Below are 22,459 nucleotides of genomic sequence, written 5' to 3' on the forward strand. Positions count from 1 at the left end.
GTTTGAGTGTTAGACGAGGGCACGGTGCCCCTACCTGGTAACCCTCAGGTTGACCAAAGTGATAATATGGTTTTTGACTTGGCGGAGGTGAGATATGGGTTGGAGCAATGTAGCACTACCAAGGCTCTGGGACCGGATGCGGTTTCCATAGACTTCATAGCAAAAATGGGCCCACAACTATGATGGAAAAAGTCACTATTAATTCTTATCTATGAAAAATGGGACAAGGCCCTGCGACAAAACTACAGATCAATCTCCTTATTGGACGGTGCAGCAAAGCTAATGGGTTGTCTACTACTGAATAGATTGGAGGACTGGACCAGGCCAAGGAACATACTAATACCCTCGCAGTACAGTTTTAAGAAAGGGACACTAGAGCAATGTCTCAATTTGAGTCTGATTCTTTCAAAATACATGGCGGCTAAGAAGGGTCAAGTTTACATGGCGTTTATGGACCTATCAGTCTCCTTCGACTGTGCCTCGCACTCCAAGTAATGGTCAGTTATGGAAGGCATGGGAATAGATGACACTATAATAAAGTTTATACCACAGATGTACTCACAAGTGATGGCCTGTGTATGAATGAATGAATGAATGAAACAGGTTTTTATAGAGCGCAGCGTTCACTCCAAGGAGCATCTTGGCGCTAGATGACAGAAGATATGTATGGTATGAAAGGAACAGGGAATGCACAAACCAGTTCTCTATTCACCGCTGGGTCGGACAGGAGTGCGTACTCGCACCCTTCCTGTTTTCAATGTATACTAACAGTGTGGAAGCAGCCCTATCTGGGTCTACAAAATGTGTGCCTTTAGTGAATTCTGCCCTTATGCTGATACTCCTCTATGCAGATGATGCAGTGTGAACATGCTGCACAGAAATGGCACTGTAGAAACTCATAGTGGAGTAAAAGAAATTTGTGATAGATTTAGATCTTCGGGTAAATTAACTGAAATCTTTCGTATTAGAGGTGGGAACTAGATTGAAGAAACCCCCCAAACTTTTATATAGAGGGGGCCAGGGTGGAGGTGGTAGACACCTTTTCCTAATGAGGGATTTTATTCAACAGAAAGAATGCATGGGCCAATACAGTAGCTAGCAAAATCCTCCAACTGGAAAAAAGCATTATTGCCATCTTTGGGTTTACAAAGAAATGAGGGACAAATCAATAAAGGCAACAAAAAAGGAGGATCTGGTCAAAGCCAACTCCGTGCCACATACGGGGTTGGAATATGGGGAATGGTGGACATAGTTTCCCTCCAACGAACGGAGTATGGTTTTTTGGGAGAGGTGTGGCGCCGCGGCCAGGGCGACTGACGCTGGAATCTGGGGACCACGGTTCGATCCCCGGCTCCGGCGGCAGGATAGCCCAGCACCATGTGACTCTGGGCAATAGCTTGCTTAATCTTCCCGACGGCCCCCAGCGCCTAGAGACCCTTACGGGTGATTGTGCGCTTTACAAATGTGGACTTTACTTTACTTTACTTTCTTAAGAATCTAATTGCCCTTCCCTGAAGCTGCTCTAATTATAATTGCCACACTGAGTTGGGCGTAGCATACATTACAGATTACATTTGTATAGCACCGATCCTGCTGCGGCATTCAGTTTGCAGAAGGGAGACAGTCAACCTCACCCAGGACATTCTGAAGGATTGCCTAAAACTTGACCAAGCATACATGGCTACAATACGTTAGGGACACTCTAAGATCCATGGGGTTGCCGGAGTTATTTGAGAACCCACCTAGTTGTGCGACAATATCTAAGGCAAAAATAAAGGGAATTTTCTTCTCCAAAATGGCAAGAGAAAGAACGGAGTCACCCATATCTAGATGACCTTCCTGCTTGTCCCTGTGATGGAACATCCCCTCAAACAGACCTGAACTTTATATTTTTCTGTAATTTTTATTATGTGCAAAGGGAAAGATACATTCTCCCGTTATTTTCAAATACAATCTTAGACAATGTCGTCCAGCTCTATATTTGATGCAAATTCTGATTGACCCTTTAACATGTTATTGTCTAGCATCATTTCTTTGGTCCTCTCTGAGGACTAGGAGATCTCAACCATAAGGCTGGAAGATTGAATGAGTCATACATTGTTAATTGTGTCGATAACTGCACCTGTCCCCCTACCTTATATTATTTTTAAAGCATTTTATGAACGATTTTTTAATGGAATTTTAATATCATATCAATATATTGTATTGCTCTTTTTTACCTTTAATGAATTGCAAATTTGTATTAGGTATGCCTTTTTATGCTATTTAACTGTATCGAAATGAGGAATATTGATTGATTGATTGACAAATAAATAAATAAACATTTCCTAGTTCATTAGTTAGGATTTACGCTGCCTTGCATTACCCCAGATTTATCTAGCCATGCAGGGCCACGCAAGGTGGCCTTTCTCAACACCGTGGTACCATGCGATAGGCTCACGATAACGCGTCAAATGTCAGCGATAAAATCAACGTGACGCCGCAAAAATGCAAAACACAAACGCAAAAAAAGTTGAGATGAAGCCAAGCGCGATACAAAAATCAGTGAAAACCAGCGACAGGCCTGCAATTCCCTCGCGTCAAGCGGGAAAAGAGACCATAAAAGCAGAACAAAAACAAAGGGAAACAAAAATAAACTGCGTAGCACCATGGATGCACCCAGACCGAGTGCAGAGGCCAACGCGAACCCCAAAAGCCCCACAGACCACCAGTGAGGAACCTCGGGGTCAGGGACAGCCAAGGAGAAGAGGAATAGGAAGATGGGGTGCAGTCCACAGGAAAACCAGATCAGCGTCACAGAGGTGGCAGAACACTACCATCAACCGAACTTCAATTTGACAAACGTGAATGCAGTCAGAGTGTCGAGGAGGCCAATGGAGAAGGCCAAGAGATGCTTGCATGATGTGAAAATCCAAACCAAGCACAAACCTGCTGCCAACAGGAAGGCAGCAACGGCGACAGGATGTGGGAGTCCGGCGCCACAGGAGGAGCTGGAGGAAATAGAGGCCACAGTCATCAGTGTGGAGACGGTTCATGGAGTTGGGAGTCCGGACACAGCTCAATATGACCTGACACAACATCAACAGGGTGAGTAATGACCAAGGACTGTGGAGAAGGGGGAGATGGGCACAATGTCACACATGCACAATGATGTGTAGCACACTGCACACCCACAATGACCCAAGTTCATGTCCCTGATCCCCATGGCGCACTGCAGCACACACACAAATACCAGGTAGGCCCCCGTACAGCATGTGCCCAAAGGGGTCCCTCCCCACACATCAACACTCCCACAACCAACACATGCACACGTGTGAAACCCTGCACAGATGCGTCTTTGTGAGCCACACTGACAATGCAAGTGACACTACATGATGATCAGCGTGGCTGCTGTACAATCATCATGACATTGTACACGCCATGACACTGCGGTGGCTGAGTGTGGACCACATCCGGAAAGGAGCAGGTCACACTTTGAAACATCCACGTGCACAAACAACCCCTGACGTCAACAATACATCTGCAGACAAACAATGCACAAGAGTACAATAACCGCCCAAGAGCACAAATGACCCAAGTCGCCAATATCTCAACACCGTAAAAGCACAAAAGTCAAAGGCACACCACCTCAGAGGGATAAGGGGCAGCAAAATCACATCTGCAGGGGCGACCTTTCCACAGTGCTGCACACACACATAGCAATAACAGCAAATCCACATTGACGACAATGTGGTACAAAGTGCAACACCTACACTGCAGAACAAAGGACACAACTGGGTCCGCTCATGCGTAGAAACAGGCCAATCACAGCTAACATAGCAGGAAACTGTGAGATGTAAATGTACGTGTATAACCTCACATCCATCATGAAGTCCAAATGTCCACGGTCCCGCATCAAATATTGAGCACCTCCCAAACAGTCACAATGTACATTGTCATGCAGTCTGCATGTAAACTAGGACAATGCACCAACATTCATGTCAACACAATGTCAAAATGCATCTTCCCTTCACATTGCAGAGGGACAAACAACACCTCCAACAGAGCAGACCAGACAACTCATCAGCGATGCTTGAGAGGATCACCACACCTTCGACACCAACGCCCTACAACAGCCCATGGACATCTTAGGCAACCCACCTCCAGGAGCAGGGCAGCCAAGCTACATAGACAAGACCCCAGCGCCTGCACAGACCACACAGCAGGAAGCACCCACCACCACGGCTGGCTCCCAACACTTCCTGAAGCACACATCGCATTCCAATGCCAGGTGGTAGAATGCCAAAAGGTGGTGGCCGAACAGGTGCGGGTAGGTTCCGACCTCATGGAAGCAGAACTAGATCACATATGTGGGTGTCTAAGTCCCATCAGGGAGCACCTACACCCCACAAAAGAGACCCACACAGCGACAGAGACACATACATTTGCATATTTCCTGTACTGAACCACGCCCAGAGCCCCGGAATCATCATTCACACACCCACGATGGACCTGCGTATGACGGTCCAGCTCACTCCTCTTACCTATTGAGTGGGTGACGACAAAGCTACATGTCCAAGGTCTTACCCGCTGCCTGCGGTGACATGGTTGCGCCCGCTGTACACAGCACAACGCAATGTTGCAGGGCCCGGGGCCCTCATGCATACATTATGACCACACGGACACACTTAGATATTTTGTGGAACCAGCTACGGGCACGTGCGCCGGACCCTTTATTGGCAGGGTCACATGTACAGTGATGCCTGTGCTGGATGTGTGTGGGGTGAGTGCAAGCCAGCCCACATGGAGTGGTTGGTGCTGGCAACAACTTGAACAGTGATCACTATTAAAACGGAAACAGAAAAAAACAGCATAACAGAAACTACTGCGAAGCATCATGGTGGTAGCCGGAACAAGTCCAGTGGCCACCCAATATGCAAACAGAAGTGTCCGTGAGTTGCAGTGCACTGAGGTTGGGGCACTGGAGCTGAGTGTGCTCATGTAAATAAATTGTCTAGGATTGTGTCCCTTCGGGATATTCCTGCAGCAGCTGCAGTGGGGTGCCTTACACATGCATCATCTTCCTCATCATCGTCCCAGGTCTCCCGCACTGCCTGAGGTGACATTGCTGCGTGAGCTCTCCACAGCACACAACTCAATCAGAAATAGTCCATGAGTTGTGGTGCACTGAGTTAGTGGCACCTGAAGAGCTGAGAAGGGTATCAGGCAGATGATGGCATCCACGACAGGTGTGAGCAACTCTGTTAGTATGCCAGTACGACTGTTTCAACTCTGGCAGTTGTCGTTTGGAGGTGGTCCTGGCAGTGGTGGAGTGTGCCCCCTACCGTGAATGTAACGTCCAGGCCTGTCAGGACTTGATTTGATGTGTGAGCCCAGGTGGACCGCAGTTGAGGCCGGAGGAAGCGGACAGCGCAGGTCCACAGACCCATGGCGTTGATGACCCCCAATCTATCGACCCAGAGGCCATCCAACAACCTATCAGACAGGGTCCCTGACTTGAGCTGCACAGAGTTAGTAGCCCTGGACGCACTGCTGTCGGCACAGGCACACAGCCATGGGACGGTGACTTGCGGTGCACTGAGGTAGGGCCACACGGACTGAGCGGGTCCTCGTCGATGTAGCAGAGGGTTGCGGGGGCCAGTGGAAGGTGTCCTCCAGGGCATGATGCAGAGGGCAGAAGCCGTCCGGAAATGGCAAATTGAGGAGTAGAATGCTACAGCCTCGTTTTGACCACCAAGTTGGTATCAGCTACATGAGGTTGAAGATAACCCCCAGTCCATAGACTCAGACCCCACTGAAGTTCAACCAGAGAGTGACCATGAATGTCCGGAAACAGACTTAGTGGTACCAGGGCTGAGAGGGGATGCACTCAGCGATGAGGCCGGTACAATGATATAAACTCTACCTTGAATAAATCAAGACTCAGTCCCAAATGTGTGACCTACTCGACTGCATTGTTGGCCGGAGGCAGCGGTCAGCAGGGGCCCACAGCCACGTTTTGTTGGCTCACGATGCACAGAGTTAGTGACACCAGGGCAGTTGTTGGTAGTGTTCGATCACCAATCTAATGATGATCCTTTATGCCTCCTGACTAAAACGCGCCTTCCTCTTACACCTCTCCTTGCGTGCAATGATATGAACTCTGCCATGAAGAAATCAAGACTCCAATTGTGTGACCTACTCAAGCGCAGCGTGGGCAGAGGTCAGTAGTCCGCGAGGGCCTACAGATACGTGTGGTTGGAATGCTACACACAGACTTCGTGGCACCACATCGAAGGGAGTATAGTGATGTGAACTCTGCCATAATAAATGTACTCTGCCATAGTGTAATCAAGACTAAGTTCCAAATGTGTGACCTACCTGTCCGCTGTGTATGCCGGTGGGGTACGTCAACGAGAAAGGAGAACTGCGGGCCTTGCTGACGGAAGCCATGATGGTCTGAGCAGGCTGCCAAGGTCACGGGCCTCGGTCTTGGAGCTTGCACCAGCACGTGGATGAGTGCTGCATGTTTCTTCTGTCAAGGATCATGCTGACGTTGGCTGTCGCAATGATGCTGTTTCTGTACAATGGCTGGGCCTGAATCTGGACTGCATGGTGTGAAGGATCTGGTGGTTAATGGTTGAGGCACTGGTTGATCATTTTATCTAAGACCATCTTTGGCGAATATGGTAGGAGGGAGATGGGTCTGTGGTTGGAAAGTGTGGTTGGGTCAGTGGGTGGGTTCTTGAGCAGGGGCATGACGGTGGCAGGTTTCTAGGATTCCGGGAATGCGGCTGAGTCAGTGGAATAGTTGAAGATGGGTGTTGGTTGTACTCTGATCTATAGTAAGCCTTTGGTGGAAGAATGTTGGCCCGAGGGATGGTCTTCATGGTAGCAGTGATTTCGATTATAGTGATGGTGGGCCACAAGGTCAGGGTTAGGTCTTTGGCTGCAAGGGGAAGTTGAGGTGCGATGATGATGGGGTCCAGTTGAGGATTGAAGATGCTGTATGTTGAGGTGATTTTGTTAATGGCATTCTATCCAATCATCTGCAGACTGCAAAAATCTTGGACCCCTCCCAGAATGGATTCCGTGCGGGACACAGCACTGAGACTGCCCTCCTCTCTATGACGGAATATCTGCGTCTCGTGCTGGACTCTGGTCGAACGGCGGCACTGGTGTTACTCGACTTCAGTGCCGCGTTCGACACTGTCTCCCACGCAATACTTTTACAGTGACTGGGAGAAGCGGGCGTTTCGGATGTGGCACTGGATTGGTTTCGGTCATTTCTAACAGATCGTACTTTTAGGGTTGCTACACCGCCCTTTGAGTCTAAGCCCCATGCCATTGAACAAGGAGTACCTCCGGGTTCGGCACTCAGCCCCACGCTGTTCAATCTCTATGTGCAGCCGCTAGCTGCGGTCGCCAAGCGCTGGGACTTAACCATGGTCTCTTACGCAGACGACACGCAGCTGGCGGTTGCACTTAGTGGGGACTCCGACCTTGAGGCCTCCAGGTTTCGAGATGGCTTGACAGCAGTGGCTGGTTGGATGAATGCTAATTGTCTACAACTTAATGCTAAAAAAACGGAGGTTTTAATTGTCGGTAAGCACATTAACCTCTGGTGCGATAAGTGGTGGCCCTCAGAACTAGGTCCAACTCCCGCTCTGGCATCTGAGGTTAAAAACCTGGGGGTTTGGTTAGACCCCGCCCTCAGCTTTTCCGGTCATACAAAAAAAGTAGCTGCCACCTGTTTCGGTATCCTACGTAGACTTAGGCCAATTCTGAAATTTTTTGATGCCCCACCAGACAGCTGATAATTCAGGCCACTATCCTGTCACGGCTTGACTACGCCAGTTCGCTCCTGCTGGGGGCTAATCAGGCGGGAGTTATTCGGATGCAGCGCCTTCAGAACGCTGCAGCCAGAGCCTTGGTAGGCTTACCCAGGTTCTGTTTAGTCAAGGAAACCATTTGGAAACTTCACTGGCTACATTATGTCTCTCCTTCAAAATCCTTAAACTCTCCTCTCCCAAGATTCTTGAGCATCTTCTCATGCCTTATGTTCCCTCTCGGCACTTGAGGTCATTGGGACAAAATCTGGCCATAGTCCCATGATTTAAACGCAGTAGGGCGGGTGGGCGTTCCTTCCGCGTCTTGGCGGCAAAGCTTTGGAACTCACTCCCTGCCCACATTCGTGCTCTGGATGAGTTGCTTGCATTTAGGAGGGCCATTAAAACTTTTCTTTTCCCTCTTGGTTCCCAATGACTGTTCTGCTGATTAATTCATCTTTTCTGCTTGCCTTCTTGGTTGTGTTCCTTCTTTCAGGTAAGGCGCCGGGACGCCCCTTTGCTGGGGCAGCCGTGCGCTCTAAAAGCTGAAATAACATAACATAACATCACATAACAGAATAACGCTGGCTGAATTGGAATTACGCATTTTGTGGGCAAAGATTACTAGGATAAGTCTGGCATTATTATGCATTCCGTGAGCGAAAACCCAGATTCTCAAAGGGATTTCAGTACAGGACAAAACTGATTGCTGCTCTATAGATGCCCTTTCAGTAGGTTAAATCCTTAGCGGTGTCCCCAGCATGTTTCTGATGATGGCTTAAATGTTACATCTGACTATCATATAGGTCTGTTTTTACAAAGGGAATCTCATATTACCAGTATGTGCTTCTATTTGGCATTAAGATATATTGAAATCAATTAAATCAAGTCCACTAAATGTTTTAAGGGTCAAAAACAAAAATCAGAAATAAATTGCAATGCTTGATAGTCCCGGTATAATTCTTTTTAAACTAAGCTTGCTGACATATTACAACCTGAAAAAAATACAGTGTAACCCAAGCCAAGGGTGACATAGAATAAAAAGAAAACATACTAAATCTAAACTTCCTTCCCAAGCTGAGAAGTACCATATTTTTCAAACTATCTGAAATCATTGAGAACATTGGGCCTTATTTATGAAAAGTGACGCATCGCTGCGTGAAAACAGCGATGCGTCACTTTTCACTGTGCACTCCTTGCGACACCAATGATGCGTCATATTTAATGTATGACGCATCATGTCGCAAGGAGTTACAGATACGTCAGTATTTCTGACGTATCTGTAAGCGCAAAAGTGACGCATTGCTGGAGTGTGTCACAAAAGTGACGCAACTCCAGCAATGCGTCCTTTCACATGGGGAAAGCCCCATGTGAAAGGGCTTGGGTCAGTCTTATGCCTGCTGTGAGGCAGGCGCAAGATTTTGACGCAACAGCGTCCTAAAAGTGACGCAGTGAAATCTCATAGATTTCACTGCGTCACTATTACGAGGCTTTTTGCGGGGGAACGCCCCCTCTGCATACATTATACCTGACGCAGGTATAATGTGGCGCAGGGGTTTAAAAAGTGACGCATCTACCTAGATGCGTCACTTTTTAAATATGGCGCAACAAGGCGCATTTTTTACGCCGCGGGTGCATCACAACAAGTGACGCACCGGCGGCGCAAAACTGACGCAAGGCCTCATAAATGAGGCCCATTATGCTTATTTCTTGGCTGCTTACGAGATGGGGTCTATCACAACTCCTTACATTTTATAGCAAATTTTTACAGGGCCCAGTTCACAAATATTTTGCCTTGAGCAGGTGTAACCAACTCCTAATTCTCCTGGCTTGCTCCTGTGATTTTGTAGTAAGCCAAAAGTCCTGCAGGAGTAAATCACAGCAAATTATGTGTTAATCGGGCACACTGTTGATTCAGTGAACCAATGTTACGTTATGTTATGTTAATGGATATTTGATTTAGCGCAACAACTCACCCCCGGAGGGGCATCTTGGTGCTGAGGAAGCAGATAAGTCAGGAAACAGCAATTAGAACAGCCAGGTTTTAAGATGTTTTATTAAAACCTGTGAACTCAGTGCATGCCCTCATAAAAAGGGGATGCTTGTTCCAGTGGTACGGAGCAAGGTACGAGAAGGCCTGTCCGCTATACCTAGATGTGCGAATATGATGGGGACAAAGTAGAAATTAACTACTTGATCTGAGGTTTTATCAAGGGAGATAGGGAACACATTTAACCTGCAGATATTTGGGTCCTTTACCTGATAGGGCTTTATACATCAGGTATAGGAGTTTAAAAATAGCTCTTTTCTTTGTGGGGAGCAATGAAGGGCTTCGAGATGGGGGGCTGAGGATGTGCCCAGTGGCAATTTGTTAACTAGTCGATCTGCAGTATTTTGTACCAGCTGCATTTTAGAATGAAGGGATTAATTTGATGCTACAACAAGCGCATTTCCATAGTCCAGGCAGCTGATTATCAGGGCCTGGATGAGGGTCTTCTGAGAGGACAGCGGAAGCCACTGGAAGATCCTCCTAAGATGGCGCATTGTCCTGAAGCACATGCCGTAGATAGAAGTCACCTGATCTTTCATAGATATCTTGTTATCTAACAAAATGCCCACATTTCTTACTGTGCATCTGGGAGGATGAGAAGGACCAAGTTTGACAGGCTAATATTCAGCTGTTCACTGGAGCTACACTTTGCCATACAGTAGAATCTCCATTTTGGCCCCATTTAATTGAAGACAATTCAGGGACATCCATGTGGCAATTTTTCTCCGAGGCGATAAACCAATGTTTAACATTCTCAATATCATGCCCAAAGGACAAGACCAATTGGCTAGCACCTACATAAGAGAGTATTTCAAGACCACAGGAATTGACTAGCTCAGCGATGGGAGCAATATAAATGTTAAAAAGTGTAGGGCTTAGAGCAGAGCCTTGAGGGACTCCCATGCACAGGGAGAGAGATTTATATTGAAAAGGGCCAAGTGTGATACTTTGAGTCCTGTCCTTAAGAAAGTCTATACGCCAATTTAAGGTGGAGTCATGAATCCCCATCTCATTGAGCCGTTGAATCAAGATGGGATGGGACACAGTATCAAATGACGCTGACAGATCTAGGAGAACCAGCATAGTTGGCATGCCGGCGTCCAAGGTTAGGCTTAGTAGTCTACTACAGCTAAGAAGGTAGTTTCTGTACTGTGTGAGGGGCGAAACCCGACTGGGAGATGTCCAGCAGGTGATGAGTTTTCAGGTAGGAGGAAAGCTGCTTATGAAGAAGAACCTTGCCTATCGAGGGACGGAGAGAGATAGGACGGTAATTTGTCGAATCAGTAGGGTCAGCATGCGTTTTTAAAAATATGGGTGTGACCTAGGCAGCTTTCCATTCCTGAGAAACAGCAGCTAAGGATAGGTTGCATAAGGATGTGACTGGGGGTGCAAGAGAAGTAGATAACATAGCTGTGATAGAAGGGGGACACAAGTCAGCCGGGGAGCCAGATTTAGTTTTCACTAAAAGATCTAGCAGTTGAGTATGTTTGATGGATTCAAACCTATCCAATATTGCCTGAGAGTTGTTACAGGAAGAGTTTGGCAGGACAAATATGTATAAGAGCTGTGGTATTATTGTGAAAATTGCAGTAGATATTGTCTATTTTAGTTATAAAGTGGGTGGTTAAGGTGTCACAGAGTCTGGGAGGCCACAATGGCTGAGGTGCAGGTGCAATGTTTTGTGTGCTCCTTTAAGACCGCGAATAGTTCTTTAGTGGATACTGTAAGTGTAAGGGAGGCTGGAAAGGGACTTTCTACACACAGGGAATCCTTTTCCTGGGTAACAGCAAATTAAGAGTGTACATATGGAGCAAAAGTAGTACAAAATACACATTTTATACATGCCTCTTTGAGAGCTTTATATGTTTCCACTGCATGTAGCCATGCAAGTACAGGTCCTTTGTTATCAGTTGCTCCTCGTGCATAAAGATTGCCTTGAAGAATGAAGAAAGGATGAAAATAAGGTCTTTAAAAGAATTACTTTATGGCAAATGTTCATATCAGATGATATCCCAAAACAGCAAATATTACACATTTTCAACGTGCATAGGGTCTCCACGTAGCCACATGGGATACTGACAGCACAAACGTGTTCACCTCTCTATAGATAATTCCTTTTTAGACTACAGAGTATGCATTTATTCCAGCATGAAGTAAAAATAATCATTTCTAAGCATAAAATGCAACATATGAAAATCCAACCAACCTTCTAGAATCTAATTTTTCGCTAAGGAATTCAGATGCAATGAATGGATTCACATGGAGAGTGCATGCCTGGAAATGTGGGTTGTGTGTTAGGGGTGTGAGCTGCAGCTATGTTTGGAGCTGGTCTAAGCGAAGTGCACAAATAGTGTACATATCTTCTAAGTGCTATTTCTGCGTGTATGCCTGTGAAGTGGATAAGGTTTCTCTTGTTTTGGTATGTCAGTGACATGCAGTAAGTGCTTAATTAGAGCTGGTGTTAGCAGGTATTTGGCACTGCCACTCATTTTTGGGGACATTCCCTAAATTCCACCATCAGACCCACAGCAAAAGAGAAAAATGTAGAAAACAGTAAAGAAAAGAATGACAAGGAGAGGACACTGATAAAAAAGAACCTGCAAGAGGGGGTAATAGAGAAACAACACATAATATGGTGCTAGGAAAAAGCAGGAGGAGGATTCAAGAGTCAGCAAACTTGGTACTAAGCAACCTTGGCAATGTTTGCTGTGGGCTCCTAAGAACTGCTTTGGGCACCGGCATCTTTTTAATATTTTTACAAAGTATGTAGCGCCTGCATTTAAACAAATACTATGATCCTTATTGCTTTGCCGGAAAGCTGACCATGGGTATCAGGAACTGCACTGGAGTTGACTCCATTAGTCCTCTCCAACAGGAATCAGCAGTTCAGTTCCATTCTGTCCTTCATGAATACCATCTTCCTTTGTTCCACAAGTTTCGGTGATATTACTGTGTCTTGCAATATTCTATTTCCAAATCTATGTTGTCATTATTGAGATACACCTCTGATTGGACAATCGATTAGAGGTGACATAGCTATATACCGAAGGCATGTTTACTACTGGAACTAAAGTTGCTTTCTATGTTGTAGTGGGTTCAGGGTGGAGATTTGGATAATGTGGGACATACTCAGAACATATTATGTTTTTCAGGGCTTCAAGTCTTGGGAGTTTCTCTTGCACCAGCTCTAACATCCCAGATCTAGGCATCCTGTATAATTAAGTGATTTTAATAATTCTGCAGGTGAATGACATTTTCATGAATAGCATCTTCCAACTAATGATTCTATGGAAGTTCTCCACCGTGAACAATTAAACCAGTGGGTAAAGTGGAAGAGACCACTGGTTGAATTCTGCCTAGACTAACGTCAAGATGTGTATTGGATGTCCCCAAAAATCTTAAGCATAAACGTCAATGAATTCAAATGGTGGCAACAATGCTGTTCCTGAATTTGTGAAAATCTAAATTCATAACGTTTGAATGAATTATTGGACCCAGTTCATGATCTGGGTACCATAAGCAAAGGCTACCAGATAAAATGTCCATGAAACGAAACAAGTTGGAAACCCAGCATAGCTATGCCTTCATAGTGAACTCTAACAACACCAAGGCAATCTGCAAAATCAATTCCCATGTAACAAACATGAAGGCAAAACTATCACAGCTCAATATCAAAACTCAATGTCAACCATTACTGCATTGTAGGATTTGCAAACCTCAAACTTTCAGGGAATTTTGCCGTGCAACGTCTGATTACAATAGGACCACCCCTCATTTATGAAAGCCCCCCGAACGCAACTTACGGAAGGCAATTTGCAACTGCAATCCCTAATCACCCACTGTCGACATTCGCAGCAAATGAACTATGACAGAGAAACCATGAAACATTCTTTGCAAAGCTGCCTCGCCACCTAGCAAGCTGTGGGTCAACCCCTCATGCATGTTGGGTTCTGGGGTCAACCCTAGTGCTGCTTGCTCCTTCTGTCCCGCTCCTGCTGCCCAGGTTGGTCAACCCCAACCCAGCATAACAAATGATGGCTGCAGCATAGCACTTTAACCCCTTGCATGCTGGTGAAAAACCCCAGCCGTCACGCTCCGCGGTGCTCGTGTGCTGATGACGGCTGGGGTTTGTCACGGCCCGCCCTGTTCGTTTGTTTACCGCACAGCGGCGGAAACAGGCCAGCAGCGAAGGGGTTAAACTCTCCCGCCCCATTCCACGTTGCTTGCCCATTCCGTCCTCCAAAAAAATAACATAGGGAGCATACGCAAAATGGTGCTCACGCTACATACGTCACGTTGAACCATCCAAATGCTCCAACAAAGATGTCCGCCGTCTGCGCACTACGATGCCAACCTTATTCTTGCTCGCACACAAGTTCCACAGCGGATTTCCGTTGCGCTGCTGCGATAATCGCTTCCCAATATTAAAACAATTATAGATAGTACCTCATCCTTTCCTGCTTCTGTCAACCTCCGCAAGAGTCCTTGGTACTATTTCACCTTTCCACGAGACCCCGCAGATATTGATAATTATCGCAGGTAAGATCGTTTATCTTTCTTCTTGTTCGTGGGTTCTTCCTGCACTTGTGTCATCGTCGCCACATATTTTTGTAGTAATCAAGTCCATTACAACAAGGATGTCGTTGTGAATATAAGTTTAATTGACACAAGTGCAGCGCAGCAGCCACCAGCCAGCATCAGCAACTGCCCAATGAATGATATATTCAAATACAGGTTCCATTTAGCACATCACAGTGGAACCAAAACAATGGAACCATCAGGAAACATTCCAGAAAGACTATAACACTACACATTGAAAAAGCCAAATAGCTCTTGCATAAATGAGAGTATTTGCCTTTGATAATGCTTGTTTCTGAACAGGAAAACCTCTGAAGGCCATCAACAAGATACACCCCTTCTCTCTTGCTACTCGGGGAGCAAATTACAAATAAACCTTATGCACCTTCTTCCCGTTGATGTTAGTATGCACTGCCACAGCAACTTTTTAAAAGCCACTCTGAGCTCATTAAATTATATTGGCTGTGCTTGTTCAATAAAAATGCATAAAGAACAGATATGTGCAGTCAGCAATAACATGGCCAAACCCAGGTTTGATACCGTTCCAAGATATAAACTTCCCAAATATATATATTTTTTTAAGTCTGCATGCTCTAGACAGTCAATGAGATGCAGTCAGAATCCCAGCCACTACAATTCAGCATGCATAGTCTTAATTACATTTAGAACAATCAACTCAAAATAAGGTGCCTCAAACATTCTCTTAGCAAACATCACATGCTCAAAAACAGCTTTCCATTTTTACAGATGTGATTGATAGGCACAAAGGGTTCCTGCATCGAAGAATACGGGTCAGACATACAAACCTTTTGCACTGCTAGCCAAAACGTTTTTGTCAGATTTACTCAAGTTTTACTCTGGAAGGTTGCCTAAAAGTAACACAAAGCTGCGCAAAGCCTTGCGTTATCCTGTGCCAGAAGGACATTACATGGGTTGTACATCGGCGTTCCCGTGCTACCACCGATGCTTTTTAAAACAAAACCTTATCTACTGTAGGAAATTATTTTAAAAATGGAAATTCGACTCAAAGACCTTGCTAGAACTGCACCTTAGAACGCTTTTAAACTGCTGCAGACATGTTTTCACATAAACTGAAACGTAGGAAAAATGTGCCTGCTTAATAACGTGAAAGAATCATATTCAAACATATTATTAATATCACAAATAATTCATAGATTAATCACATGTAGGAAAAATGTGTAGTACCTAATAGTATAGGAAATCATATAACAGAAATTCTTTTTGCACCAGGCCATCATTCTTAAATGTGCCTCTTTAGTTAGCCTAAAAGCCTTTTCTTTTTATGACTCGCTCACAGCTTAATAGACGTTTATTTAGATCATTTTGCCTAGCACCAGCAACTTGTTTAAGAATGGTCTGACTTCGAATCTATGTTTCTTTACCTTCATCACACTATATTAGATAATCTGCCTTAATACAATGAGCTGCTGTAACTGTTTGAATAAATAATAAATTAGGTATATTTTATGAATGCTTCATAGAATATTATTGCTAATTTGCCCCTTCACATCCAACTTGCTTTGTATTCGCAATGGATCCAGAGCGCATCTTTTAGCTCGTGTGAATCAGAAGAATAAGCAATCGAAGTTGACAACACCATCGGATGAGCGGTTTCCAATGGATGAAAGGAGCTAACGTCCAGCAAGTTTAGATACATTATTGGGTGATTTTATATTAATAAGTGCTCCTAGACTGTTAGTACAGAAGACTCTCAGACTGTGGCCCATATCTCTTTACCCTGTCTTGCGACTCTTCTACTAGAGAATTGGCCCTGTACATATGTTTCCGACAGCTCCACTAAAGGTGTCTTTATTCTTTCATTTTCTAGCGATCCTTCCCTGATCAATGATGCTGCAAAGATCATTCTATTATTGACGGTTGCTACTGCAGCTGTAGGCAACGCGGCTGAGTTCCCGAAATGGGTAGTTCATTTTATATTCAAAATCTTGCTCTTTTTGAAAAATAATTCTTCAGGGGGAGTTCTATTTGGGGTAGATTAGGTGCCTTAGCTAGTTTGGTAACAATTTCCTTTGTGGAACACTCTGGATTGTTGTATGCTGTCATTAATCAACCTTTTTATTGATAATTCTGTAAAACGACCAACTGAATAAAGATTGACAAAACTAATACTAATCATTTACGATAAATAAAGGTGTTGAAAACTTCATCAACCTCTCATCATTATTAGTATAGGATAGGCAGCTGGGTTCTAGAGGACAGCACTAACGAACTAAGTCATGATCTTATTTGCATATATTGCCCACCTCAAATGATCTGCTGCCAGTAGATCATAAAAATGATTATAGCACTCTGTGGATGAGAGGCAACATAAAACGAACAACTCACATATACATATTCAGATTGACAAAGTTCTTCTTGTCGATATCTTTCTTTTATTGCGATGTATTTGAGGTATGCACAGGAACAAAACCAGCCAACGCGTTTCGCACAGACAATGGGCTTCTTCAGGGCAAAAAATGCGGTCTAATAGACGTAGTTGTCTTAAAATCTTTCTGCGTGATGCGTCAACGGTCAATTCTTAGTCAAGGTAGAGAGCATCCGGGTGAGGGAAAACTCAGCGAAGAGAGCAGAAGGACATGTGAGTCGTGAAGTCATTGACAAAGTCGGGAGCTGTGTCCGGTGTAATAGACGCTGCCAGAATAGCTGGGGCGAAATACGCCCCAGCAATTCTGGAGGCGTCTATTTTTGCCCTGAAGAAGCCCATTGTCTGGGCGAAATGCGTTGGCTGGTTTTGTTCCTGTGCATACCTCAAATACATCGCAGTAAAAGAAAGATATCGACAAGAAGAACTTTGTCAATCTGAATATGTATGTGATTTGTTCGTTTTATGTTGCCTCTCATCCACAGAGTGCTATAACCTCTCATCATTGACTGAATATTAATCTGACCGTTGATGATGTATGCAAAGTTTGTATCTTCTTTCTAGCTCCATTCTAACATAGTGGGAAAGGTCCACTGAACTTTTCAAGAGCCATCAGGATTTGCCAAAGGACGAAATCTGTAAATTGGGTGTTTAGTTTAATACCATTCTTGGCTACTTCTCAGGCTCCCACAGTTTCTGGTAGCAGTGTGATGGTTAACAGCCTGAATAGAGCAGTAAACATTGTGCCCAAGTTATATTCAAATAATCCCCAATTCTAGTTTCCAGTGTCCAGATCTAGACGGTGTGGTGAAGCAGTGTCTGAAAGTGGTAGCAGTTTAGTGGTTGCAGTTTTGAAAGTGTATTAATAGGGTGAATATGTTGTGGTTGTGAGTGTAATGGCTGTATGTGTTTTTCCTTGTAGAATCTATGAGTGAGTAATGAGAACCAACAAAAAGCTGTTGAAGAGGAGACGTTGATTTTCAGGCTCAAAAGATCCAGGGATAATAACAAATGTTATAAACTTGTTTGCAGGAGAAGTGGAATGTGAGGTACTATCACTTCCATCAGTAATGGTAAGGACAAGCTGTTGAGTTTGATTAATCTCTGTTAGTGTTCGTGGATCCTTATTGTGCAAACAGGTGAAGCTGCATTAATTTGTATGAATTTTCACTGGTCAAGAAGTCACTTGCGAGTGTACACTATTCTTGAGTGGCTGTGATACTCAATTTTCCTTAGAAGAGCAAACAAGAATATATTTAAGAGGTTATTAGAAAGTGTGTGTGAACCCGAAGAACAAGTGTGAAGGAGGGTGAGCCGCTGCGATGTGCGAGTCATTCGTCATAGTGTTTCATGATGGGATTGGATGGTTGGTGTACTTTTGTGCTGTCATTGGTTAGAAGGTTTTCAGTGCCATGTTGTGATTGAACATTGTTGATTTGGGTTCTTCCTTTGGATTTGGTACAGAATCACATGAAATTTTAGGCTGTCATTTAATTGGTGAACGAAATTTGTCATGCGGAAACAGAATAAAAACATTTGGCTTTACATGAAAATTTTGAAAATTCGACCAGTTTTATGAAATCTTTTAAGGACTTTAAGAAATTGTTATGGGAGATGTCACTATTTCTGTATGAAAAGGTAAGTAGGCACCTCTTAAGTATACTCCAACCTACATTATGACTGCTGAACATGGATTAAATTCATGTCTATAGCTGAAACAATGGGAACGAATTACAGAAAATGAGGGTGCTTTAAGATTTCCGAGATATGGAACATTTAATACCAGAATCCTAGATTATTTGAAGGGAAAATTGTACGAGATGAAGCCACAACCTCGAACCATGCAATATGAGACTTTTAATGCTTAGTAAAGTTTTAAGGGAAAAAAGAGAAGGAGAAGTATCAGAGAAGGATAGGGAAGGTGATGAAATTATGCAAATGCCCTATTGTATGAAGACTTTTAATGCTTGGTAAAGGTTTCCAGGGAAAATAGAGAAGGAGAAATATCAGAGAAGGACAGGGAGGGTGATGAAAAAGCATACAAATGCACAATGGGTTGAAGAACAGCATAGATGGAGAAAGGCAACTATGGATGAAACCAGATTATATCCGGTTCTTACATCAGAAAGTACGAGAAAGAGTAAGGATGCCGCTAAGCAAGAAGGAGATAAGTCAGATACTTAGTCAGGAGAAGAGATATTAGAACAAATGTTGTCTTCCTGACCACCACCATCTGTAAAATATACGGATCCAGGAGAAATAAGCGCTAGTTCTAGTCAGACCATAGCTACATCTCCAGAGAATTCAGATCCACCTCCTATTGGACGACCTTTGCAGGTTTTGCAAATTGCTCCACCAGTTGTGAAACGATCAATAGCTGTGGTTCCCATTGATACTAATCCAGTTGCATCTTGAGTGGTTCCTACTGCACCACACCAAATTGAGAGACGACCAAAGATCTTAATGACACAAGTTGTTGGAAATGTACAGAGAACTCAAAATACACAGTTAGTTCTGTGGAGACCCCACAATATTTGCAGGCTCTAGTAGATGGAGGAGGAACCCTAGTGTTTACGAAGATGTAGGTATACCAGCATGGCTTGAAGAACTTACAAGGGAGAGAAGAGTAGAAGTCACACAGCCCTCTAAATAATTAGAGGCAAGAAAAGATAAACCATTGGCTATTCCTAGATTAAAAGTAAATTTAGAAGAACTGATCAAGGGTTGCCTGGAGTTTGATCATCTAGATCAATACCAGAGACATCAATTAACTTACCTGTGTAAGGAGATCACTTGGAGTGCTGCTATGATACACAAAAGGTTGTCAGGGATAGTGAAAAAGGACGAAGTGGATAATTCCAATAAACTGAACTTGCACCGTGGCTATAGAGTCAAGTTGGATGATCAGGCAATAGAAAACATGAGGATTGCAGAAATGTGCATGCACATTACTGGACTAATCAAATGTGGAAGGACATGGAAAAGGTAGAACTCAGATCGGCAAAGAAAGATAAAAAGAAAAAGAGAGAGGCAGAGGGAAAACTGGATGAGTTGGATGAGGCAGCGACATATCCATTGAGGGAAGTAGTTGGAGGTACCTATGTACCTATGTACATGTTTCATGGAATAGAGGTGATTTGACAGCAGTCACTAACAATTTTACCAAATTGAGAGACAAACCAGTGCAGTAGTGTGCACAAGTGGAAAAGTTCAAATAGATTTCAAAGGCACTGTGGAGAGACATTGTGGTGCCAACGTTTTTTTAGTCAGAATGTAAGGTAGCAATGCAGTGGACAAAAGCAGAACCACAGAGAGAGAGGAACAGGTGCACCATCACCATTGGTGATGGAGAACTATGAAGCAGTTATGACTTTTTTGAATGAAAAAATACCTCCCAGGGACACCAACTGGTTAAAAATTAAAAGAACCACACAAGAGCCGAAGGAGACGGTTCATGAATATTATGAACGGCTATTGCAGTTGTTTAAACAGCACCGTGGATGTGAATATCCTGAAGAAAAGAATATGGGGATTTTTTTGTCTCTGTTTTGCTTTAGGATTGAAACTTGAAATTAGTGCTCACATTACACAAAGTGTTATCTGCTGGAAGACAAAGATACTATATGAGATCTTGCGTTATGCAAAGTATAGCACTGATGAATTGGACGCGAAGCAGGTGAAAATAAAGGAGGAATTCATGTTGGCTCAGACAAGATTGGCTCAGAATGGTTCCAAGAATCCTTCTTTTGCGGGAAACCAGGGAATTATGCATGGAGTGGTTGCTCCACAGGCTGGATATGCAGGAAATCATAATGGAATTGAATGCCCCATGTCAGAGGTAAAGTTGTTCATGCAGCTGTGGGATCTGGGACAGGCATTGCTGCTATGAAAAAGGTTACTGCTTGTCACGTTTGTAATCGGAGGGGCATTGGAAACGAGAATATTTAATTAATCCTGAAAATGCTGAAGGATTAATGCATATTTCACAAGGTATGGCAGGTCAAAGGATGCCTGTACAGCAAATACAGACTCCCATGCAAAATCAAGCCTAGATGGTGGCCATTACTCCTAAGCAAATGGGGAATCCCAAATTGAAATTAAATCCAATGTCAAAGTTTAATGCAAATCAATTCCAGAATGCGATGCTACAGTTCCATAACTAGAATCAGGACATTGTAGGAAAATATTCTTTGTTTGAGGCAGATGAGTTTGGTTCTGATAATTCCCAGTAATGGTGCCAAACACAGGTGGAAGATTGAGTACTTGGTGCAGTCTTAGAGATAGATGCAAACATTTATGGGAATATGCCTCATTATCACGCATTCTTTTTCCCCGCACGGAATTACAATGTGGCTGTTGTAATTCCGCATACCATTACCCCTCAAGTCGTAACAACGACTTGCGGAGGGGAGGCGCTGGATGTTGTAATAGTATAATTTACTATTCCAATTCCAGTCTGTGCGGACAGTAGGGAAGGTGATGGATTTTAAATCCAACACCTTCTCCCCATTCCGCAAGTCGTTGTTCCGACTTGCGGAGTAATGGCATGCGGAATGACAATGCGGTCGTTGTAACGACCGCGTTGTAATTCCCTGCAGGGCATTTTTTTTGTGGTAAACGTTGTTTACCCATTTATAGTCCTAATGTGTCTTTCTTCATTGACACAGGAGCTACCCGATCACAGTCAGAGCAGTGGAAGTACCAAACTTATCTATCTCTGGGAAAACAATCCAAATAGTTGGTGTTACAAATAAACAGATGCTAAATCCTATTTCGAAGGAAGTACCAGTAAAAATAGAAAGCTTTGAAGAAAAGCACTCATTTTTGGTTTTCTATACTAGCCAAGTAAATCTGTTAGGAAGAGAATTGTTGTGTAAGTTAAATTGCACAATATACTACACACCTGCCCGGACCCACACGGAAGTATACGAGGTTTCCAACCCATGTAACGAACGCTCCTTGACAAAGGGCCATCGGCCCGAAATGCATCGGAGGCGTTCTCCTCTTACTACTATCCGCTACTGAATCAAGATCAGATATGAATATAATATCTATGGATTAAACCCTACAACCTAAAGAATAAACATTTCTAACTTGATGTCAAACTTTCGTTGAATCATTGTTTTGAACTTTACCGTAGTGCCTCCATTGGGGATGTATCCGCATCACGATGCCTACACCACTCACCATTGATTAAACGTGCTTCGACGGAAACACGACCCACGAGTGCACACGAACTCATATAAACTCACTGTCATCATCCTTAAGAAAATTTCAAAACGCTGTGCCCCTCCTAACCTACACAATATACTACACACCAGACAGTGTTGCTCTCCAAGCCTGTGATGTGGATGTTGATTTTAAAATGTTAAGACAAAATGCTGAAGTTGGAATATTCCCTGTACTGACTATTACTGAATTACCAGAAGATCTCAGAGCTACTGTAAAAGCCAAAGTCTGGGATTTACCAGGAAAATACATTGGACTTATAAAAGGTGTAGAACATGTCCAAATCAAATTAAAACAGAATTCTGTTTTCCCAGAATACCACCTTATCATTTGTCCCCAGATACTATTGCAGGAATGCATGCTTTAGAAAGGTATATTAGGAGAGTTGAT

General features: G+C 43.9%; 1 protein-coding gene across 7 annotated transcripts in view; it reads right to left on the reverse strand.

The window, feature by feature from the left end:
- The window catches only part of LOC144829072 (beta-Ala-His dipeptidase-like), a 392,817-nt gene that overhangs the window by 169,431 nt on the left and 200,927 nt on the right, over positions 1–22,459 (reverse strand). For all 7 annotated transcript variants that reach the window (XM_078687840.1, XM_078687838.1, XM_078687841.1 and 4 more), the window contains one exon: positions 11,704–11,792. In XM_078687840.1, coding sequence (XP_078543966.1) covers positions 11,704–11,792 — 89 coding nt within the window. The remainder of the gene's footprint in view (positions 1–11,703; positions 11,793–22,459) is intronic.

Source organism: Lissotriton helveticus, chromosome 4_1, assembly GCF_964261635.1.
Source record: "Lissotriton helveticus chromosome 4_1, aLisHel1.1, whole genome shotgun sequence".
NCBI classification, from domain to species: domain Eukaryota; kingdom Metazoa; phylum Chordata; class Amphibia; order Caudata; family Salamandridae; genus Lissotriton; species Lissotriton helveticus.